Source organism: Ischnura elegans, chromosome 4 (genome assembly GCF_921293095.1).
Source record: "Ischnura elegans chromosome 4, ioIscEleg1.1, whole genome shotgun sequence".
Lineage (NCBI taxonomy): Eukaryota > Metazoa > Arthropoda > Insecta > Odonata > Coenagrionidae > Ischnura > Ischnura elegans.
In genome coordinates this window covers 77586266-77609118 of record NC_060249.1, presented here as the reverse complement: position 1 = coordinate 77609118, position 22853 = coordinate 77586266, and the positions used below count along the sequence as shown (strand labels likewise).

The following is a 22853-nucleotide window of genomic DNA, read 5'->3' as shown; positions in this document are numbered from 1 at the left end:
TAATTTTCAGCCATGAGCAAAGTCTTCGTGATGGGAAATGGAGGAGAGCCGTCGCAAGGCTTTTCTTTAAATATTATGGATGAGAGTTGATAACGTTCCAGTCAAACGAATATGGCTTCAGCATTTACATTCCTAGAAACTCAATCCCAACAGGCATGTTCGTATCATTTCCAAATATGATATGGCAACCTATACGCAGTCGATGTGATCGCCGTTTTAATTCCAAGTCATACAAAATCATAATGATCTACAAGTCGCTACATATAAACGAGTGTCCCAAAGCCTTTGAAATAAGAATTATTTGTGAACCAGATAAGCCAATCATCTTCATTCCACATTTATTTGAATTCTCCAATAGTATTTCCAATTATCGGAGTTGATTGCGAAATTTTGTCGATTTATCTGATTAAAACTGCGGATTTGGGTAAACTTTAAGGAAATATTGAGCAAAAGATTTTGGACAATCACGCGATTAAAATTGTATGCGGTATTTTCTGTTCTTTTGTGACCTACCGCGTTGAGAATCTCCCAAAAGGGTTATGCCCTTCAAACTTTGATATTCTTGAACTCTGACCTTATTGTACCCTCCTACTTTCTTCAACACCCACAATTAAGGGGAAGCCTATGGCGTGGTGTCCCTGATAGGTGTGGAAGTGAGATTTATTCATGGAAAAGCGCTTTAAAGTGCGCAACCGAACAATGGCCGAATAATGATGGACAAGTTTGAAAATACCAAAATACATCATGAAACTTTATTCTTCTGTTGGAAAGCTGTTGATATGACTCAGCTAATGAGAGCAATGACACCTGGGGCGCGATTACGGTTCTTTCCTTCGCGTTGGCGTTATCGTTATCGATAACCATGGCATCGAAAATGAAAAGTAGACTTCGTTGATTTCCACTGATTTATTTCGTCCGTACGATATATTTCGTTGACAAACATGGAAAGGACAATGGCCAGATATCAGCTGAAAATTAACAAAAAGAAGACTAAAATATTAGTTTGCAGCAAAAAAGAGGAGGCTAAAACAAACATCAACCTAGGAAAGCATAAGCTTGAAGAGGTGAACGAGTTCTCTTACCTGGGAAGCCGAATTACCAGCGATGGACGGAGCAAGAAAGAAATACACAGTAGAATAGCGCAGGCGAAGAGGGCTTTCTACAAAAAGAAGAATCTTCTTACAGCTGAAAATACCAGCATAGAAGTAAGGAAACAATTCATCAGATGCTACATATGGAGTATGTTCCTCTATGGAAGCGAGGCTTGGACGTTGACAGCAGCAGAGAAGTCAAGAGTGGAAGCATTCGAAATGTGGTGCTACCGAAGAATGATGAAGATAAAATGGATTGGCCGCGTGAGTATGGAGGAAGTGCTAAGAAGAGTGGGAGAAAAGAGAAACCTCCTAAAAACCTTATGCAGAAGAAGGGGCAACTTAGTTGGCCACATTTTGAGGCACGATGGTCTGATGAAGACAATCGTTGAAGGACTAGTGGAAGGGAAAAAGGGCAAGGGACGGCCCCGAATGAGTTATATAGGACAAGTTATAAAGGATGTTACAGAGAAGAAATATGTAGCTATGAAAAGATTAGCGGATAGGAGAGAGAAATGGAGAGCTGCGTCAAACCAATCCTAGGATTGTTGACTAATGATGATGATACATTTCGAAGAGAGGCATAGAGGTCATTATCAAGTACCTGAAGCCTCAAGAAGAAATCAACGAAGTATCCTTTTCATTTTCGAGTATTAACTTCCTCATAGAGCCCAATTCAATTGAACGAACCGTGGGATCAATTGCAGCCACAGATTCGGAAAATTAGCGGCAGAAGTCCTCGTGAGAGGAAATTGGGATGAATAGTTTTCATGTTTACTTTTGGGCTGTTGATTCGATTTCTTTGTCAGGAATGGATATTACGTATAGTAAATTATGTATTCATAGCGAAAATTTTATGGGATGGTTTGAAAGATGTGCAGAAAAAGTAGTTGGTATCAAAACTTTAATTGTGCTGTTTTGGAATGCACGGACTTATTTGCTGCTTAATGCTCGCACCAGCCGTTCTCGGTAACCTCTGTGTCGGTCTTTTTTTTAGATGCATAATCTGTTACAATATCTTTCATTCATGAAAGCAGAAGCAGCGATTTTCGGAACAAATTATTTTGTCTAAATGAAAAATAGTGTCTCACTGATAGTTATCATGTCGGTTCGTTCATGATAGTTGTCTTTGAGCGGCATCACCTCCTACCAATGTAGTATTTTTTCATGCCGAGCATCATTAGTAGAATAATTCTTACGTAAGTAGTAATTTTTATTGCTGAATGTTTCGCATAACCCCATTCACAGTCGGTGATAAAAATAGTCGGAACGCTAATTCATTGGTTCGAGTGGGTGCCAAACGTCCGTATAACTTCTTTTCTTCTCAATTTAAGGTCTGAAATTCGTGCATTGAGCATTCAGCTCACATGCGGGCTCTGGATTATTAAGGGAAGATCGCCCGTTCGGTGATATGCGCCCACATTCGCTGCTGAGTCGGTGGAACATGAAGGAATGCCAATGTTTGCTGTGGAGTGTGAATTTGCCGATTCGTTTTAAAGCAAGGTTCATATTTATTATATAAGGAGAAGCAGTGCATTTTTTCATCTTAGCTTATAGATTAATAGAAAAAATCGTGTCATAACTTATTTAATAGTATATTTTCATATTTAAAGTTAAAAATAATAATTGTCGACTTTCGTGTAGAACTTACTTCGAATTTTAAAGACTTCACTCGACTTTCACATCGTTTGAAGGTAATAAACGATCATTGATGCCGATAGCGCGGATTATTTTTAGAAATAGTGTCTGAATAGTTTTATTTTCATATCAAACGGTGTTGTTTTTGGCACTATTGAGTTTTAGAATAAATCTCACTTCTTAATCCTAATGTCTCATAATGTGACCATTACGAAAGAAGGATGCTTGCCTAATCTATTACTGATATTAGCAAAAGGCACATGTAATACAGCTGATGTTAACAAAGACAACGGCTTCGTATGCTTGCATTTTTCTCTCGCGTGAAATAAGTAATTGATTATTGCTCTCGTTAACTGTTTTTGGTCTCGATCTGCTTCGTAAGTGTATATATTATAATGAACTGACTCATTGATAAAAATTGTTCACATGCTATAATTTTCCCCAGCCGTGAAAGAATGGCAATAAGGCAAAGAAGAGCTTTATCGGGTACGGTTGTGTAGGAGGGTGTATTCTTTCGAAAAATTCCGATCACGCAAGCTTCAAGGTTACACGAAAGCAATTTATTCAAATACCCGCTATACGCACACTTCCTAAGTTATCGATGAATAATTATTTTTATCCTCTTCTCTGCCCGTAATTTCAGTATTGACGGATAGAAGCACAGGGATACCATCAGCATAGATATCTAAGCATTTCTTTACGCTCTTTCTTCTATTCCTTTCGAAGCTGAAGCCATGGGATTTACCTTTCTGAAGGCTGAACTAATAAAATTTCTATGCTCGAAAGTTTTTAAGTTTGGGTTATAGAAAAAACAGTTTTTTTCCTTAATTCAGATGGAAATAAAGTTTACTGTAGAGTTCATGATAAAGTCTATAAATTTTAAGTTCACATTCGTAATGAATGACCCAGTCCAAGGTAATTGCCTTTGAGATGTCTGGACGAATATCCTTTTTAGTGGCATTGCGTTAATATGAGCAATTCTAATATGGACGCCTGCTATAATTCGTTGAAACTTCCATAATCTTCAAGGAGTCACCGAAGAGATTTTATTTAACTAATCACATTTACGCCTACGATGTCTTCATGCTACTCTTCGTGGGAGGTTGGATTTGTAAAGTTGCTCTGAATTCTTTCATGGTTTCCTGAATTTAGCGCTAGATTTTCTGACAAAATGTGGAATGACCCAGTTCAGGAGGTTTGGAGTCATTTGAGTGACCACATAATTGAAATGAAACTCGTGTTCTTATTTTTTCTCTCATCCTCATTCTTATCGGTAACTCACACATTCCTTAAAAAAGAAGTGACTTCCTCGGAAGCCTGGGTTGAAGTTCAGGGTCTTCGATGATGTGACAACACTGTTTAAACATGTGCATCAGCTGCAGTGGTTTCAAGTGAGTCTGGGAAGGAGTAGGGCGTATCTCTCTTTGTTGTCCTCCTCAGGGGTCCCGATAGGGGTGGCCTCCAGTCTGACCTTCGTCCAAGGTGCGAGTGATACGGTTTTCGTCGGAAATTTCCATGTCGTGTCTTTCTTTTATCTATTTCTGTATAACAAGTTGGATGGGTGATGGATATAAAGCTTTGGGAAAGGAACGGGAGAGGTACCTGACCTCATTCATAAGTAGTCTTATAGCTGGAAAAAACCAACAATTTTGATCGTTTGATATCAATCTTAACGTATCCAATACATTCATTGGCGATATCCCCAGATTATGATCATTTTGATGCTTTTTTGCAAGAAAATTGTCCATTTATTAGTGGATCAGAATCCGGTGTTTGTAAAACTGCTCTTAATTCTTTCACGTTAACCTACCTTAAGCAATGGATTAGCTTTTAAAATCTGATTTTCTCGTAGACGACTGAATTCGTTATTTTTGGACTTGTGTTACTAAATTTTTTATGGAAAAATTATTATTAAAAATTAGAGCGTGGCATCCAAGTGGGTAGTGTGTTGGGCTGCTGATAGAAGGTATCGCGTTCAAATCATGGTCAAAACTTTCGGGACAACCTGCATAGGTTTCCTCAAACTGTGTGGTGGCACGAATTCCAAAGCTCTTCTCGCCCCCTTCATCTTGGCCTCCATATCCTGGATGTGTGAATTTCACACGCCATTGGCTTGATTTGACCTCAACTATCCTAACTAACCTCTGGGCTGGGTCACTGACTGGTTTTAATGAGTTCGAGCTCCTTAGAATGTATTTGCTCTAGGAATTACTAACCATTAGCAATTTTAAAAATGAATAAGCATGTATATTTTGCTAGTGTGCGTAATATTTCTACGACCGTGCGATGTGCATTTGGCGGTCCTCTTGCATGCTGCATATTGGTGATTTGTCACCCCCTTCCAAACACCCCAGAGGTGGCTCGCAGGGTATTATGTAGATGTAGAAATTTCTTAAGTTGATATTTAGAACGCACAGTTTCTAGATTGCTAGTGATCAATTCCCAAAAGATATTGCGAAGTATTTTGTAGAAGTATTGGCCGAAAACGTTCGCTTAAAGATTAGCCGTTGACCAGAAAAATATGGCTGCTGGCCGTTGAAGGGTGTGGGCGCTGAAAAGAGGTGGAATTTAAATAGTTCATAATGGATATACGTACGGGTCCAGAGGAAAATGTCCGCTTGTGGAGGGAATAGAGGCGTTCATTTCGCCAGGTCAGATGTATACATATTTTGTTTCTCAGTGGAACCTCTTTGTAGTGATTCAGTCTAGAAACGGTAGCTTTTGATATCCTTTTTTATTGTACCCCTTGCACTTTCACAGCATCTCATTTGCACTGTGGAGCTGTTCTCAAATTCCATGGGAACACCAGTGCGTAGTAGAACCGTGGGATCTGCACACCTGTTACGTGGTGTTTGGGAAATTGAGAGTGGCGGGCCGAGGTCACGCGTGGAGTTACGCCCTCGACCGCAAACCCTGAGAGGACGGACTACATGGGGATATTTCACCTCTGATGGGTTACGTATGATTTCGTAATAGGAATAAAGAATTGCTCTGAAGTCCAAGGATGTTGTTCCGTGCAAGATGCAGTTTCCTTTATTTAGGAAATTGTTATTTTTGGTACGGACCGCAGGGAAAATTAATTTGAATTTCCCTCATTCCATAATGACCCTCAATATTAATCATTTAGTTTTAATTCGGTGGTCCCTGATAGTGAATAAAAAAACGCCATAATTGTTTTTTTTTAATCATTATTCTGGAAAAAACTCACGTGGAAAATTTGATTTTAGCTATTTTTCGGAGAATGTGTTTTGTTCGAAGTATTTTAGAATATAACTGATAACTTCAGGATTTACTATGTGAAACCTCTTCCTTTTCGGAAATAAAGGAAGAAAACTTTTTAAGGTTCACCATTATTTTAATGTGGGCACGACCCGGGTTTCGTAACGTAGTTAGACCTAAAGATGTAACTACGTTACGTACCCCGGGTCTTGCCCATATTAAAATAATAGTGAACCTAGCAAAGTTTTATTCCTTTATTTCCAAAGTTTTAGAATAGTTCGTCTAGATGTTAATTATTCTGAGGGTATGTATTTTACCTTCTCGAAAGACCAATCTGCAAAAACTGTCAGTGTGTTCTCTTAAATGGTCATGAAGTATTAAACTATTGTTGAGGAGGTTTTTACGGCATTCCTTCGATTCTTTTATCCTCCCTATAATCCGCCTACTATGCTAGCGCATCTTGTGATTTTGTAACCACATTACGCGAACGCTATAAATATTGAAAATTATCCTGAATAGATACAGTTATAGTATTCATCTGTTGAAATATTATAAATATTTTTATTCTTTAATACATCTCTCCGAACCTGCGAAAGGCATACATTCTCTCGTTTTTTACCTCTTTAATCAATGATAAAGTTTTCTTCGTGTCTTTCTTTCATGTGAATTATCCATCTTCTTGCTTAGCGTTTTTTTCTGTCTCATTTGATCGTTTTCAAAAATGTGTTATTGAGGTTTTATAGAGAGCGAATGCTCGCTAACACCTTATTTCGTCCAACCAAGGCAGCTCTTAAGCTCGTTGTTCCCAACCAATAATCGATTTCAAAACTGACCGTTCTATACTGATAATTCTCCATTATTTGCACATGCCTAAATAAATATTTTACTATCATATCTCTGTTGTTTACCTGGATTGACTCTGGTGCCAAGAATTTGGTGAAGCAATATGGAATTATATAGACGGCGAAGATAAGTGGGGTAGGCTGGAATAGATAATATAAATGAACCTTAAATAAATCACTTTGATTTTTTGGATATTTGCATGCCTATATGTTTTTTTGTTTAATATATTTCTTAATATTTCCTACTTATCATAAGTTTTATAGCGTTCTTGAAGTATGAAAGCACGCTTGTTTGGAGATAATAATACTGGTGTACTTGATATTCTAAGAGCATTAATACATTGATTGAGATTCTGTGTTATGTAGATGAAATAAGTGTAAAAAATATGTACTTATGATACTTATTGAACATTTTTCCATAGCCTGAAAGCCAGTCAAAGGAGAAAACTAATTTATCCATGGCTAGCTTCAACTACATAAATTCAATTATTGGAAGTGGCGTGATAGGTAAGAATATTTTTATCAAATTTTTATGAGCATGGAAGTGGATTATTGATTGTTACTCTCAGTAATATTTATACTCATAATAAAACTATGAGTTAGAAATTATAGGCTGTAGTAGCTGGTGGACGATTTGAGTTTTGCCTTGAGTTGCCTTTGGACCTCTTTTTGGTGAATTTATCGTTTTAATGGAATGCTTGAGTGGGTCTTGAGTTTTTATTTTTCGTTGTACGTTGTCATCCACTTGTGCATGGGAAATACGTCACCTCTAAAGAAGCTGCGAATTCTTAGCTAGACTTATTTCACCCCCTTATCGTTTTACGGAAAAAATTTAACTTTTAGCTGTTGTATTTCTAATCGGTTTTTTTTATAAATGTACATAAATTTTGGCCTTATCTGTTAACTTACAATATTTCATAATTTCCACCGTGCTAGAATCCAAATAGGTGGCTATGAGAGTACCTGATAGCTGATACCTATTGGCACTAAATATTGATTGTGAGTCGTATAAGAAAATTTATTCGCAAAACGTATCTTTTTCAAAATCTCTATCATCGCTTTTTACCGCTTCCTTATTCCAAATTCATTTCTTCCGCTCTCACGAAAATTTACAATCGATGGAGACTGTATTCGTCGCCATTTTACTCTGACATCATTTCTTCACCGTCACGGTGCTTCATGTTTTATGTATTCTGCGTTTTATTAGCCAAATTATTACCTCCTTGACTTCCTATCATCATCCCAATCCCACCATTAATGTTAGCACTACCTTGTTAAATGGAAATTATATCTCCTATGACCTTCGAAGTGTCTTTACATTCCCTCTGTACTTCGCTGTGAATTGGCCGTCGTTACAATACTATTATTTCGTCGTTATTGGTCGTCGTCAATTAGTCGTTAAAATATGCTGTATGCTTCACCATTTATATCAATCTTTTGTGTCCGTTTGGCTTATTGATGTTCGGGATTTCCCAGGTCAGCAGGCGTTTGGGTGTGTCCCATTTCGGATTTACCGTTGCGATTCCCCTTTTTTATCACACCTCCAAACTGTTCTGTTACTAAAAATTGACATTCCTCATTACATATTTTATTCCTATTTTTCGAGCGAAGGTTTTATTTACTAGAATCCGTAAACCGTTCGGTCGTGCTATGGATTATAAAATAATTTCTTAATAATTTCGTAACTTTCTAATTGACGGGAACTATTCCAATCGTTCGCCGTTGAGTCTTTTTCTAAAGTATAAATGGATGAATCCAAGGTTTAGAGATTATTAAAGTCGGAAGTAGGGTCCCTAAACCTTGCTTCTATCAAACTCAACTAATATTTATTGGGAATAACATCCGGGTTTTTCTTTTTCATTGCCCTCTATCCCAGCGAGACGAAGGTTTGTGGAATTTATGCGCGGTTTATCTTGGCATATGGAACTAATGTGCTCTTTACCGTGGAATTTTTTATTACAAATAAGCAGTAAACACTTGAGGCCGAAATGGTCACAAATTTGAGCGGGTGGAAGCATTTTACTGATTGAACCACTCATTTGAGTGATGAGAATTGCGTTGAAAAAGAAAGTATCTATGAATTACGGCGTTGATGAGAGGGTTTTTAATGAGAGAGAGTACAGAAGAGACCATTGAACCATTGAAGAGTGTAGTATGGAGTGTAGCGCTTTGCGGTACAGATACGTGGACGCTTTGAAAGGAGAATGAGATGAAGATATCTGAGATGTATGATGGAGAATATTTGATGGACGGAGAAGTTTTAGATATGGTGGACGAATAGACGAAACCTATAGAAGGTGAGATGGCGTGGATAGAGCATGCATTAAGTGCAGAGGGGATGCTGTGAAATGTAGCAAAGGGAACGATTTTAATTAAGCAGGTGTTGAAGGGAAGAGACCACAGTGTTTATTACGAATTAATAATGGAAATTTCATATAAATAGGTGTGCCGGCCATGATGATTCGTAAGGGTCGAAATCAATAGCATAGAGAAGGAAGATAACAGGGAAAAATTGATAGCATTGGACCGTTTGTCGATCTGAAGAAATAATTTAATTGAAATGGGGGATGGACTGACCCATGTAATCCTATATTTACTGATAGAAATAACTGCAGCAATCAAAACGAATCAATTCATTGTCCCTCTTTTTATTAATGTATGTGAAATTTCCCCCATATGTTCCTTCTAAGAGCCGTTTTTACTCAACCACGCATCCGTGCCAGTAGACACATGATCAAAATAACCTCGAAATTTCTCGTGTTCAATCACGTCGTCTGTCACCGAATGCCTAGACATCGCCGCTTGAGCGGACAAGGGAAACATATCCTCATTATCTGCTCCAATTCAATATAATTTATCTAATAATATTTTATATGTCAACCTGAGGTGGTCCATACATCGTATGTACATGGCCTCGTATTCTGTATGTTTGGTATTAACTTCGATGCTTTACTCAGCTACGACCTAGGTTTCTCAGACGATCGGGATAGTGTTGGCTTCTCACCTAGTCGGTCCGGGTTCGAATCCCGTCGGTGGCTGAGATTTTCCAGAGACCCGATTCCCACTTGAGTGCTTAATGGAGAGCATTTCATGCGTAGCTCTCCTTCTGTCGGATGGAACGTCAATTTCTCTCTCCATCTGGCGTATTATTTTATCGCGGCGCTTAGCATTCCCAGTAGAAAATGTAGCTGCCGGTGCTTTGTTGGTATTTTTCTCATTCATAGAGCACATCCACGGAATGCCATGCTTCTCGCGCGTGACTCTTGCGCGTTACTCCGCTGACGCTCATCAAGGCAGATTCTTGGAGCGTACCGAGAACTACTTTTATTTCTCTGTCGCTAAGTAACCAGCTCCCTGCTAACAAGAATGGCATAGGAGTGGGGAGGAGGCATCATTTTTCTGCTCCAGTGTCATACGGTTTTGCATCCCCTAGCGTTGTTTTACATTCGTCGACAAGCCGTAGTGTTTTCAGCAGCAATGAGATCTAACATAGATACAAACCCCGGAAATATTTTCACTTCTTTTTTATTAACTTCATCACCATTCAAACACAATGTAACTAATTAATGTATGAAATTTTTCATTGTTACTTTGCAAAATTATTAAAAGTATGAATTTACATCTTACAAGTAAAAATTTCAGAATTTTTTACTTGTAAGATGTTTTAGTGAAAGAGCACTACTCGCTCACCAAGACATTTTAGAAATTGAATAGTGAATATGAATTTGTAATGTGATACAAGCAACCAATTTTCATTAAATGAAGAAGTTGAGTTTAAAATTATAAATTAATTCTGAATGATAAGAATATATTCCTTTTGCCAACGTATCCCTACATTTTGTTGCCTTGCGCCCATACCATCAACCATATCATTCATCCGCCATACCATCAAGTATTTCGACTGCACATAGTAGTTTTGTAATGAGATGCTACTCAAGACGTACATATTGGCCCTGCATGAAATATTTACATATTGGCTTTTTTCAATTTTCGAAGTAAATTTTTTATGAAGTTACTACCCAAGAAAGAAAGAAAATGGCCATTAGGGTGAACACGAAGTAAGCAGTCAATTTTCAAATGTCTATTATTTGGACAATATAGAGATTTTAAACATTTATTTATTTTAGAGTGACTTCTTATTATTTTCTCCAATTAGCAATAAAAAAGTTTCAAGTTGGTCAAGAAGCGTAATATGAATTCCAAATTGTCAATATTGATAATATTAGAAAGATAAGTAATATTAATGTCAGGGTGTACTAACATCAGCGTAATAATCAATATTAGTAAACCATTGTGCGCAAACTTTGCCCAAAGGAATATAGGATTGTGTAACCGATTTACAAATCACCGTATGCCGGCGAGACTTAGTAAACTCCCGATAAATAAAAGTGTCATTACACGAAAGGCTCAATGTCATCCTATTTTTAATATCAATCTGTCCATTTTGGCACTGAACATGGAAGATCTGCTCTGTTAGTGGTGCCCTTGCTACACAGTTTGTGATGCATCTTCCGGCTGACTCTCCACGCCTCTCTGCTTGGTGGTCGTTACGTTTGTGATGGTCCTCTCGGTGGATGCAACGGGAACCGCCTAAGCCGTTACGTAACCATCCTCTCCCTGTTCCCCACCGCCTGGTGTGGGTCGGCTCCCTTGAGCATCTTCGCCAAGCGGTTATCATCTTCCCTAGCGATGTCTTCCCTCTCCTAGGTTACGAGTGGAAAATTTCCACCCCGAAATTCCTTGCTCCTGCGTAGGTGGCTTTCTCGAGGCGCTAAAAGAGATGGCAGTGTTTATTCAAATGGATTAAATGAGCGTTTACGTCTTCCTCTATCCTTTTATTCTCAAATTCTCTTTTTATCCATGCATTTAGGCTTACAAAACATTTTGTTCAGTTTGGAATTACCTGAAATCTTTGTCCTCGGGTTCTCAAAGTTCTCGTAAGGGGTTTTTCTAAAGCCGTGGGTAAAGACACGAAAGGGTTTTTATAAATCCGTGGATCCGATGATGGGTAGAGTATGTTATTTTACCTTGATAAATTATGTCCAAACGTTTCTTGCGTCGCGGTCGATTCTTGTTACCCCGTACGCCCCTGGAATCTTAGAAGATTTAGCTTGTTTAAGATTTTCTAGAGACTGGACCAACCGAAATTTACATTCATAACTACCTGCCTATCCGGTTGGACTTAGCATACTTATGAACACTGTGGGACCTCACACACTTGTCTGTAAAAAAAAGCAAGATACTCGAGTTTTAGGAGCTCTAGCGTCTAAATGAAGCAATCGATTTCAATGCAATAAAAAGCATACGAAAGAGAATTTAGTTCTACGTTATATCATGTACTTTAAAAATTCTTTGGCTCAATAGTAAATCCTGTACTTAATTTTTTCTCGAAAAAGTACCCGTTTTTTGCGCGTAAAATCAAGGTGCCAAACTTTGAGCGCTTGGCATTCCCGTAGTTTTCGTTCCTATAACTTGCAATTTTGATATAAAGAAGCAACATCTATTACTAGCAGTTTGCCGAAAACAAATTGTTTAAACCACAAAAATTAACGGAGTTGTTGTAAACAACGCAAACCTCTGCTAACTTCGAAACCAGTGAGTCAATTGAAAATTGATTGGTACTGTTGTCTTCCGTAGAATGTTAGTAATGCAAGCACATATGAAATGTATATTAAATATCAATAATAACGTCAATATAACTTATTATTTATCTAGTAAGAACCCGGTGGGACTAGAACCCGCGAACTTCCTCCGCTGCTGGGGCCGGAAAATCACCGAATTTTCGGTTTACCGTGGCCATCTGTATTTTTAAAAATCCGTGAATCCCTACGAGTGACAAAATTTGGGCAGAAATTTTCATGCGAATGATCAGTGGAAATCAATAAAAAGGGCGTGAGAGTCTTCTTCGCACTACATCTTGACTTTGTATGGATCCCGCAGTGGCGGATACAAAACCACAATTGTAACTTTTTTATATCATAAGATGGCATTGTCTTTTACATGTGTATAATCACTTTAAATAAAATTTTCTTATACTCTGCCTATGACTTGATCATTTTTTATTTCAACAAAAGTAAAGACAACTCAAGATATATTTTGCGCCCCCCCCCCCCTTGAGTTTTTTCTGTATCCGCTACTGGGATCCCGAGATACGTTTGAACATCAGCCAATGAGAGGGTCGACGTGACGCAGCGACTAATTAAAAGTGCCTCTGAGCGACACAAATGCGGTATCGGGGCCGATTCTTGCCGAGGATACGCAGTAAAATGAATCGAATCAGGCGATACTACATGAAAAAGTGACGTGATAAGAGAAAAAAATAACTGGTATTTTTTCACACTTTATTGGAAATACCAAACCCTACCGGAATCGACACACTCGTTTTATTTGTCTAGTACCCTTGTTATCCCGTAAAAGAAGGTGTCGAAACCGTTAGATTTAGGTATTTCTAATAAAGTTAAAAAAGTACATTGTTTAATTTTTTATTTTTTTTTCGTGGGGATACGTGGCCCATTTGAGGAGCGCAGCCGCAGTTAAGTGGGAGAGACTTCATTTACATATGCATACCTCACCGCAAGCCGCTTAAATAGGCGTGATGGCGGTAGGTGTTGGGAGATAAGCCGCTAAGTTTTACGAGATGACGAAACATTTTAGATACGCATTGTGAGACAATGGAGTTCAGCCAAGCATTTATTGAAGTCCCTAATTGGTGAAAATTTTACATGTACATCGTTGCAAAATAGCACATTACGGTCGGTCAAACCCGGCCATACTTGGTCTACCTATGTAGTGGCGCAGCGAGGGGGTTTGGGGGATAAAACCTCCCCAGAGCTCAGAGAAGTTTTAAGTTTAATCCATTTTACTTAATTGGATTGCTATTACTAATAGAATAGTGTAAGGATTAATAAAATATCCCTCAGAAAGCCGTATAACTCACCATTTTGAACCATTTATCTTAAAATTCCGCAATTTATTAATTAATCTCGCACCTACCGCTTATCCTGGTGGGTATTCCATACCCCCACACACTCCAGTATTAGTTGTACTTAAACCCCACCCAGCCTTAATTCTAAGCTGCGCCCCTGTACCTATGTGAGGGATTGTAGCAGGATTTGATTGACCATCGCCCACTTGAGGACCCGGCACACTGTTCTCTTCCTGTAAATGCTCTCCTTGGAGGAGTGGATCCCCCATTTCCGAGAAAAATTGAAATAATGCCATTATTTAGTTTTTCTACAAAAATTGCTATTCACCCGTTAAACATACTATATTTATGCGAGACGTATCGTTTCTTCTGATTTTTCGAGGTAAAAAAATCGTATACTTATTTCCTGGAAAGGAATTGCTGAGCTCTCAGACACCCTAAAAAGTTGAGAGCGCCACGAAGACTAATGCCCATGTGCCCACATGTGTTCACAAACCGCCCATGGCCAGCGGATTCATCTCGCACAAGAAAGCTGTACCGAGAGGTCGAATTTTGCTACTTCTTCCATATGACTCAATTTAATATGTGGAAGAATCGATCTTTTTGAACCAAATCACGAAATAATTTTGTTATTTTTTTCCAAATCTTCTCTCGCGGTTATGCTGGCACCCCAAACTATTCAAAGATAAACGACAGAAACCAGTGCAGCATATCAGTAAAAACTAGTACCGCCGATAATTCTACAAAAGTCAACTACATTAAGGCGATATTGCACTGTCGAAGTTTTTACCGTGTATGAGTGCGCTAAAAATTGGCATAAAATCAACACAAAATCCAAACTTGTACCAACTAATCAGATGCAACATTTCGAATGTCCCTCAAAAAGCGTCTGGAGTGTTATATCTAAATCAATGTATCCCACACACTGGAGAAATCATGAAATACGCACCCCCTTTTTGCCGTAGTTGTAAATTTTTAAAATTGACTGTACATTTAAACTTATATTTTCGTTGAATCAATTGTCTAGAAAGGTCGGATTTAGATTAGAAAAACTGAGGATAGTAAAGCTCCGCCGAAGCATGGGTTGCAAGAGCCACTGCTTGACCACCAGGTAATATACTCGGTGACACAATAGGCTTCACTTTTCGCTGAGCCTATTGCTCCATATGCGTTCAGTGTCTTGGTAGTCAGCTCGAGTTCGCCTTCGACCTTGCATCCATCTCTGTTGTTCGGTGCTGCTCCGTATGTTTCCTAATGTAAGCTCCAGATTTTTGGTCAATCACTTGCGGAATGATGAGGGAAGAGAATATTTTTTCCGGTAGACTATCCGGGAAATATATGCAACCAGCATAACCCCGTCTTCGTCTGCAATTTTCCCATTCCTTGAGCCCAAACTGTTTTCTTATATAATGGAAACATCACTCTTGTTTTAAAATCCTATTTGCCGAGGAAATAATGGATTATGAAATTTTTCACCTTACCATGCATCAGGTACTCTATATCTGTGTAAATGCTCGATAATTTTAATTTTCTTCTCTACATTCTTGAAAATGAGATCAGAAGGAGGAATTTTATTTATGTACGGAAACTGTGCCAAGAAAAATTTTCTGTGGGTTTAGTAGGGGGAGTTCATTTTTGGGGGCAGTGGTGTAACCATGGGGGAGGGGGATTGAGGGAACAGATCCCCTCCCAAGCCTCAGAAAATTTTATAGCATATTTACTAATTTTTTCCCTGCTGTGATGATTTCCTGCAGAATTACGAGTGAAACCCAAATTTAAGTGCCAAAATGGTGTAAAATGTTTTTCCAGGCATGTCAGTTTTCAAAAATTTTCCTGTTACGTGGGGAAGGGGTGGAGGTGGGGTCCCCTCCAGATCCCTTTATCATCCCTATTTACTTTTTAAGGGTTCTTTTTTGATAAGGTTGTACTTAAAACTGTCTTAACCATTAATTGTAGGGAGTTCAATGCCTGAGAGAGTGTGATTTTCTCCCCCTTTTGATTATGGCCTTAGTATGTGTATACTTAAGAATGTTTGTTTCATGTGTGAGATGTGGTGGAACCATTCCATCATTGATGGCAAATCCTTCGCTGATTCTACTAAAAAATAATTAGGGAGCGTGGAGGTTTGTGGCTATTTCTCCAACCCCTACCCGATATTTCCATCCAATAGAAAAGCCAATGATCATTACACTCCTTCAAATTTTGTCTTGAAAACCCCATCCGCTACACTTCCTCCCAAATCCAGAGGACTGTAGATACCAAGGTAAAGACGTGAGACCTCATTGATAGACCCTGGGAGTCTTCCACAAGGATGAAGTGTCACCACCGTGAAATCTTCCCCTTTCCACACCTTAATCCTAGGGCATTATCCTACTTAAAACTACCACCTCATAATTACCTTTCCCCTCATATCAAGTTTTTTTTGTGAAATCTGCAAAAGATCTTTCATTTATGATGTATACTTCTGCTTTCAATCATTTTCTATCTTCTATCCTAATTAGGTATGCCGTATGCATTACATCAAGCAGGCTTTGGCTTGGGACTTGTCCTGTTGCTGCTAATGGCAGTTGTTACGGACTATTCTCTTGTATTAATGGTTCGAGGGGCCCATCTTGCTGCTGGAAGAGCTGGACTTATCGGCACTGATGGGGGATTTTCTTACCCTGGGCTTGTTTACGCTGCATTTGGTCAGGCTGGATATTTATTTCTTGCTGCCCTACAATTTATTTATCCATTCATTGGTGAGTGTTAATGGCATAAGTGTATTTTCATTGGTAGTCTTTTTTTGTATTTTTTCCAATGCCAGTTTAGCATGTGCAGTTGTGCCAACCTTTACCTTTAATCCATGAGTAATACCATGTTTTTAACAGTCATGTTACATATTTTCAAGTCATCAATACAGCTTTGAATGATTCTTGTTACAGTTTGTGAGCACTCTTACATTCTTCTTTCCCTTTACCTTGTGTTTTCTTCAAAATATTCCAATTTCATATTTTTATTGTTTATTTTTTTAATGTGTGTGTTACCATTGATTGGATTTTATACAAACTTTTACAGCCGTAAATGGTTTCTTATTACATAGTGAGAAATATGCATCAAAACTGTGTCAACTAATATTCACTTTTTTTGGAATGAATTTCAAATATTATGTAAATTCTAAAATCTTGACTACCATGTATTGAATGTTGTAGACATAGTGGAACCCAATCTTTCATAGTGAAATGTAAATGTCCTCAGTTACTGCACTCTGAATATATCTTTCTACCATCATGCAAGTGTTGACCATTAACGAAGACAGAAAATGGATGTGCCAGAAATATGGAGGGGATTACAGCTCCTTGTGAAAGTTTACATTTCCACATTTCAAAACTACTGTGAAGAACACATGAAGTGTGATTTTTTGCTGTAACAAAGGACTATGGCAAGAAGGCCATTTCTCACCAGATATGAAGTCTGAAACTGGTACATGATTTAAAATTTTCAATTTTACTGCAACACTGATTAGTAATAATTAGGCATTCAGCACCCTCTGGTGGATAGTGATGAATTTGTAATTTCTGCAGAAATGGAAGAGGTGGATACGTTGGTATAAATTAGATATTTAATGCTCTTCCTAGTTTACCTATTTGCTGATTAGAAGTGCTCATGACAATGCTTTGCGTGTGTAGCCATTATCACATTATCAAGATTATCAGTTCATTACATTCATTTTGCATGGTAATTGATGTATTTATCAGGCCAAGATGCCATAAGTAATTTCACCATTGCTTTTTATCAATTTATTGGCTTTATGAAATAACTATGAATTTTATTTATCGAGGCGAGATTAAAATCGTATGTATTATGATAGTGTTTCATTTAGTAATTTTACATTTATTACATTATAAATGGAGTTTATTACACATTCAAGCATTAAATAGGATTGCTGTTAGGGTGAATGAGGGACAGAGTTTAGATGTCTTATATTATCTTATTTTGGGGAGGATTTAGGGGACAGGGAATTAGTATTTGTCTCAATTTTTTTTCAATCAGTTTTCATTTTTTACCATACTGTTTATCAATTTGGAGACACTCCATTTTTGGCCTAGCAAATCAATCATGTACTATATCATGTTTGAGGTTCATATTTCCATACATACATGGAGTACACTGCTGATAATTATGCGGTGTTATTTTTCTATTAATGTTAAATATTGTGATTGCCCTCTATCTTCATTATCTTCTGGTTCCCAGGGCTCAGCATTTAATACAGAATGTTACTGTCTTACTTTTAGTTAATTTTGATGGCAATATAATCATTTACCGGCCGACGTGATCCTGGTGGATACAGGAGAAAATTGAAATTAGTTTAAAGGAGAGGAAGTGAAGTCAATGCTCTGGGCAGAATATTGGCTAAACATGGGGACCATAACTCAGTAAGATAATAAGGTTGCTGAAACAATTGAATAGATCCTGCTTATTCAAACCAACTTCAGTGATTTCAAATAAGGTGGTTCACAATTAGTTTCCAAGCACCTTCTGATTGCTGTGAAAGCCTGCCCTGGACCACAGTGGTCTACTTTTCTTACTCTTGGTGACAATGGGTGTTTCACCAGTAACTATGGGCTGTTGTAGCTAACTTTATTGGAAATGAGTAAAATCCAACCTTAAAATGACCCTCATTTAAGGTTTATTTCAAGAATATTACATAAGAATGTTTTCCACTCAGTTGCTAAATGTTCTCATCCACGGTGGTTTTACATACCTTTAAAATAGTTGCCATTCATGGCACTGGTGGTAAAGTGGTCTGAATTTCACAGAAAAATAAAATTTAATTATTTCTTTTTACTGCATTTTGTATTCCTGGTGACATGCTAGTTGATTGAATTCATAACTCGTTAGTGTTATTCCTTATGAGCATGAACAAGCTATTTTAAACTATTGGGAATACATACTTGAATTGCGCTGTGCTCTTCGTCATGGTGAGGGCATTTCAGAAAAATTATCAAAAAGCAAGTTGTGCATAAACCATGCTTCAATAAGTCAGTTATTAGGTGGCAGATGCATAGCCAGAAGGGGAGAGGGGAGGATTTGAGGGCTTCAGCCCTCTACCCACTTCCTCCATCAAATTTTTACTGCTGTTGTGAATGCCTACAATACACCTGCTGAGAAGGCCATTAGCCCAGAGGCACCTATCCTCTGACGCTCCATTTTTTGATACAGTTACATTTCATTATCACTGCCTCCAAATCACTTTGAGGAAAGTTATAGATCATTAAATCTTCTTTTCAATTAACACTGTTGCCGGAGCCCTTATGTGTATAATTTAAAAAAATTCTGGTGAATTTTGGAGTCAAATGCCTATGGGCAGCAAGCGATGATAGCACTAAGTGAGAAAAATTTAGATATTATTTGTAAATGGTTTTCTGATGCGTGCTAATTGACAACAATTACTGTTAAAAGAAACTTGTATATCACCCAAGTACCCCTCCCTCAAAGCAAATTTCAGGCTACTGACCTGTTTTGTGGTGGAGGATCTACTTGCCATTTAATCTCTTTGATGAATCAAATAATCCCTACTTGAGCCTAAGATCATCTTCAATCAGGCTTTTACTTTTTAAAAGAAGGAGGTGATAATTTAGTGTCTTTAGATTAAACCATTTATGTGAAAAATGATTATCATTACATGGGTTCATAGCTTTGAAATAGGGTTGAGTAAAGAAGTGGAATGTGATCCTTCTAATTTAGCAAAGCAATAAACTTCAATAGTTTGAAATTGCATTTCTATTAAGTTAGCCTGATACACATTATCTTGTATTTTATTGAGTTGATTTGAGGGTACTGAGGAAATGACTGTTCGGCCCAAACAGATGTTTTTGTCTCTTATGTGGTAAGTTGGCTATTTCATTTTATTGCCAGTTTTGGTTTCCCATCCACACTTCCCATTTTAAAATTCTCCTAAGTTAAAGTTTTTTTGATTTAGTGGTAGAGTATTCAGCCATCCTTAAATTTAAAATTCCAATGCTAGACCAATATCTATTCTACAGTTCTCAGATCAACTAGGAGCACCTTTTTCCCTTTTCAAATGTATCCCTCTATCTTTGATCCATGTATTGTAGCATTTCTCTTTTGATAGCCGCACCATTTCATGTGATTCAGTATCCATACCTTAGCACTTAGTGATATTTTTTCAAATGCATTATGATCCAAACAGTGGGAAATGTTTTGTACTCTTCTTAGCTAGACCCCAAAAATGTATGTATGTATTGCCGAAGGCAACATAAAATGTTAATGTAAAAAAGTGGGTCCTAAATTGTAGGCATTGATGTTTATGTGCTTATGTATTTAATAGGAAAATTGCTAAAGGCATGTAGTTTTTGGTGTTCTAGTTATTGATTCATTGTAATGCTTTATTTTTGGCAGGTACTATGCACTTTTACATTAGCCAATTCACAATCTGTAGTAAAAATTCTCATTGTTTATTATTTCACACCGTAGCTTAAATTACTTTGTGCAAATTATGCACTATTGCTTGTCATTTATAATTGGAATTACACATATTTAGCAAATTTTTGATGTAAGTAAAGGACACCTAGATTGTTGTTGTAGAAACCAGCATAATATATCTATATGTTCATGTGAAATTTTCTAAACTTGTTGCCTAATGTTCATTTAAGCCAGTGCTACTTCTTAAGATTGGTGTACATTTTGCTGGATTATGAATATCATTCAAAAAAGGCAGTTTCTTATATCCTACAAGGCTTTTGAGGTGCCACAATATTTTTTTCAGTATCTTCTATGGTGAATTTCTTCCCCTATAATGTTAGGTTTTACCTCTTGTCCTACTTAGAGGTCTCCAAGTGTGTTAATCTGAACCTGGGAGTTAATGAGAAGGTGTTGCTTACAATATGAGCTCTTCATTTTTGGTTATTTGTGTGGCCATCTAAGGCTATGAGAAATGGAATGTGAAAGATTGAAAAAAGTGAATTTTTATGCAGTGATACCTTGAGATAAGAGTTTAATTTGATCTGACACCTTGCTCGTATGTCAATTTGTTCATACTGCACAGCAGTTTTCCCCATTGAAATTAATTGAAATTTCATTAATCCATTCCAGTCATAAAAATGCTATCTCTATTGTTTTTGTTTTTTTTTTTTTGAATAAGAAAAATGTATTTTTAAATGACGAATATTAAAAAAAACACAATAAAAGAGAATGTAAAGAAATAAAAACTAGTTTTATGTTGTCAATTTGTATTTTGGTCCCCTAAATGCAACTTACACACAACATAAATGCTACTTTATGCTTTATTTTGGTCACTGCTTTTCTCTTTGCTGGTCTTACCTTTTCTGCCATGTGCAACTCTGCAGTTGGCTGTTCCTTGTATCTCAAATTTCACTTGTATTTCAAAGAAAAATTTCTCTCGTTCGACAGCTTGTATCCCAAATATCTTGTATGTTTGGGCACTCATACCTGAAGGTACCTCTGCACTGTGTATTTTTACTTCCACTTGATTAAAGGTGTACTTAAAGCTGAATAAGGAATTCACACGAATTTAATAATAGCTACTTGCCCAAGTTGATGTCCAATTTTTATGGTGGACGTTTTAGTTTTTCCCTAAAATTAATCATTGAGTGATGGTGCAATGTATGAATCAGCTTTTACATGGGAATTTTGGTACAAAGGTGAGGAATTATGTAGTCTACTCTGATAATACACTGTGGTAATGAATGTATGATTAGGCATGAAAAGATGTGTTTTCATCAGTTATATTGTTACCATATTCTTATGTATCATCTGAATTTCAACCAGATTATGTTTTAAAGGGTCACATAAACTTTTAAACAGTCATGTATAGGAGTAATGATTACTGGCATGGATGTACAATGTCCGTTGATTCTGCAACCATAAAATTTGAGTAAAAATATTTAAATATATTTTTGGGCATATGTTTGTGAACTTGTGAACAGTTATTAGAAAATGTATGCAAACTATAGTCTGTATACCGTAGGGTGGCACAAGGGCCCACCAGCAACCTGAGTCGGTCTGCAAGCGCCGGGGGGGAGGAATTAAAGGACCGACCATAAAGACTATGGGACCAACTCAGGTTATCGGCAGGCCCATGCGCCATTCTATGGTATGCAGACTATAAAGCATTGTTATATTTTAAATAAATATGATTGACCCCTTAAGTTTGACTAAAAGTTTATAAACTCATAAATAATATACATGAGATAATTATCCCTCCTATTCTTTTCACCATAATCTATATTCTATTATTTTCAGCTAAATATTTAGGGGATTTCTGCTGGGTGAATTAAATATGGTAAAGAAAGGGTTAATGGCAAGTATTTAAACTGAATAAAGAATGCATCACTAGTCATCATACTATGATCATCCATTATCAGAATTTATTTTCTGCCTTTTTTGTGCTTATCCTGAAATTCCCAAAAATAAATCTTAACATAAAAATAGTTAAGAATTAGAAAAAGTTTTACCTGTATGCAGCCATGCTATTATTAAATTACATATGCTATCAAATATCATTGAGTTATGATTGAATGTGCATGTAATGTTATTCTCACTCACATTTCCTGTAAATTTTTGCCAACAATTATCCTCATTTGAAGTTTTTATGCTATATTTGATGTTTTTTGTGGTCTCATTTCTGCAGTTACATTTAAATGTAGTTGTTACCATACAATTAATGTGTTTTAATTAATTTTCCCTTTTGCTCTCAGCAATGGTTAGCTATAACATTATTGTTGGGGACACACTGACAAAAGTGGTGGCTCGTGCTCTGGGTGAAGAAGAGTCCACGTTGACATTTTTTGCACATCGTGAAGTTTTGGTTGCCATCGCAACCATCACTGTGACTGGGCCACTGTGCTTATGTAGAGATGTGGCTCGTCTGGCGAGAGCATCTTTGCTCTCCCTCGGCTGTGTCCTCTTCATCCTTATTTGCCTTTTTGTGCGGGAAGGAACAATGAATACCATTGTGTGAGTGATGGCTTGCAATATCATCTTAAGCATGCTAACTTTTAGTAAGTAGTGATGTTGTGATGCGCTAATAAGTTAATCGGGGAACTTAAACAAGATGTTGGAAGATCCAACGAAAATAGTGAGACCCAAACATTTATGGATTTTTATCTGAATTTA

At 37.3% G+C, this 22853-nt stretch overlaps 1 protein-coding gene across 2 annotated transcripts in view; it reads left to right on the top strand.

Moving 5' to 3' along the window:
- LOC124157688 (putative sodium-coupled neutral amino acid transporter 11) overlaps positions 1 to 22853 on the top strand; it is a 52936-nt gene that overhangs the window by 19580 nt on the left and 10503 nt on the right. Inside the window, exons 3-5 of one of the 2 annotated variants that reach the window (XM_046532627.1) lie at positions 7213 to 7297; positions 16217 to 16456; positions 22436 to 22694. In XM_046532627.1, coding sequence (XP_046388583.1) covers positions 7213 to 7297; positions 16217 to 16456; positions 22436 to 22694 — 584 coding nt within the window. The remainder of the gene's footprint in view (positions 1 to 7212; positions 7298 to 16216; positions 16457 to 22435; positions 22695 to 22853) is intronic. The other variant, XM_046532628.1, reaches the window with a different exon arrangement.